The sequence below is a fragment of the Apaloderma vittatum genome, unplaced genomic scaffold, assembly GCF_000703405.1.
Source record: "Apaloderma vittatum isolate BGI_N311 unplaced genomic scaffold, ASM70340v1 scaffold22345, whole genome shotgun sequence".
Taxonomy (NCBI): Eukaryota; Metazoa; Chordata; class Aves; order Trogoniformes; family Trogonidae; genus Apaloderma; species Apaloderma vittatum.
In genome coordinates, this window is record NW_009719095.1 from 1 (window position 1) to 1,964 (window position 1,964).

Sequence of the window (1,964 nt, forward strand, 5' to 3'; positions counted from 1 at the left end):
CCAGACAGCTCTCCAGCCACCCTGCCCCAAGCCTAGAGCGCTGCCGGGGGTTGTTGAAGCCCAAGTGCAGGACTTGGCCTTTTTGAAGTTAACACCATCAACACTGGCCATTGATCCAAAGTAGCCAAGTCTGGATTTAACTCTTTGAGCCCATCCCTCCAACCAGTGCTTTATCCAGTGCTCACCCAAGCCATGAGCAGCCAGTTTTCCCAAGAGAATGGTGTGAGAAGGAACAGATACCAAAGGAGGTGAAAGTGCATAGCAGATCCCACCGCCCTCGCTGGCTCCGGGCTCAGCCTCCGAAGCACGGGAGGAACCTTTGCACAACGGTGAACGCTCACTTACCGCTGCCTGGGCTGTGGGGGGCTGAGGTAGCCCAGTCTGGGGGGGAACCCAGTCCCTGCAAGGGCCATGGGACAGACTGAGGCGGAGGCCAGGCCCCACATTTACCTCAAACTCACTTCAACTCAGCGCTGGACCTGATTAAGTGTGTTTTCAGTGCAGCAGGAGGGATCACCAGCTCTGAGCAACACAACGCTGGGGCCAGCTCAGCACCGGGAGGATCAATACTGATCCTGAGCTGAACAGCTGTGGAATTCTCAGGGTGACATTTCATAGAATCCTAGAATTGTCAGGGTTGGAAGGGATCTCCAATATCATCCAGTTCCAACCCCCTGCCACGGGCAGGGACATCCCCCACTAGATCAGGCTGCCCAGAGCCCCATCCAGCCTGGCCTGGAAAACTCCCAGGGATGGGGCTGCCACCCCCTCTCTGGGAAGACACCTCTGGGGCAGAAACCCAACAGGTTTTGTGGGATCCAGGCAGTTCAGGGATATCCTGGTTGGAACTAGATGATTTTTAAGGTCCCTTCCAACCCAAACCATTCTATGACCCACACAAATCCTGGCTCAGCATTGTATCTGCACCCTCATCACCCTCACCTGAAACATCTCGTTGATTCCTTCTCCTGTCTGTGCCGAGGTCTCAAAGTAAAGGAAGCCCCGGCTCTCCGCCCAGAGCCGTCCCTCGCTTTCATCCACGCTGCGGTGCTTCGCGCAGTCGATCTAGACCAGGAGAAAAATCAGAGATCAGAGCCCAGCCAGGCTCTGTGGGGGAACACAGCTCCGAGGCCGACCATCTAAGAGAGGGTAAGAGGCCTCTCTGCTCGGAGAGGCCGTCTGCTTATCCTGAAGGGATGGGAAGAAAGCACAGAAAATGCAAGTGAAAAAGCCTCTAGAAGTTCATCTGGTCCAGAGACAATGTCATCTCCACTTGATGCCTTCCTGACTGGCGTGTGGCCACCAGACTCTCAAAACCGCGTTGAAACGTGGTCTCCAGCGCTCCCCACGCAAACACGTGGCTCTCAAAACGTCTTCTCTACAACCTAAAAATATCTCCCTTGCTACAGCTGGAGCTCAGCAGCTTGGGGACACGCCGGGGACAGGATGAAACCCACGGGCTAGAGATGAGGACCGCACCAAAGCCCGGCTGCCCACCAGGGCCCACCTTGTTCGCACAGACAACGAAGACAACGTTCTCCATGTTCCCGTGGGGACCCAGCTCCTGCTTCATCTCAGCCAGCCACGCGTCCAGCGCATCGAAGGACTCCTTTTGCCCCACGTCGTAGACCAGGATGACGCCCTGAGTGTCCTTGTAAAACTCGTTCCTCACCTGCGGGGACAAAGGCAGGGGAACGGCCTCAGGGTGAGAGCAGACAGCCCGGCAGGTTTGAGGGATCGCCGTTTACCTGGCAGCTACCAGATTCTGCGATAAAAATCCATCTCCATCCAAACAGAAGATCACAGAAAAAGGCCAGAAAGCCTGTTCCAGGGTTTGACCACCCTCTCAGTAAAGAAATGCTTCCTCCTGTCCAGCCTGAAGCTCTCCTGCTGCAGCTTTGATCTATTCCAACCAATTTGACCCCTGGATCCCCATGAGAAGAGCTCAGCACCTCCCTCTCCAC

General features: G+C 55.7%; 1 protein-coding gene across 1 annotated transcript; it reads right to left on the reverse strand.

The window, feature by feature from the left end:
- Window positions 1–942: 942 nt before the first annotated feature.
- On the reverse strand, window positions 943–1,672 carry DNAJC27 (DnaJ (Hsp40) homolog, subfamily C, member 27; the record flags this gene model as incomplete). The annotated part of the gene is made up of 2 exons (XM_009870516.1): window positions 943–1,065; window positions 1,508–1,672. Coding segments are annotated over 2 exons (288 nt in total), but the record flags the coding sequence as incomplete, so codon positions are not given.
- Between the last annotated feature and the right edge of the window lie 292 nt (window positions 1,673–1,964).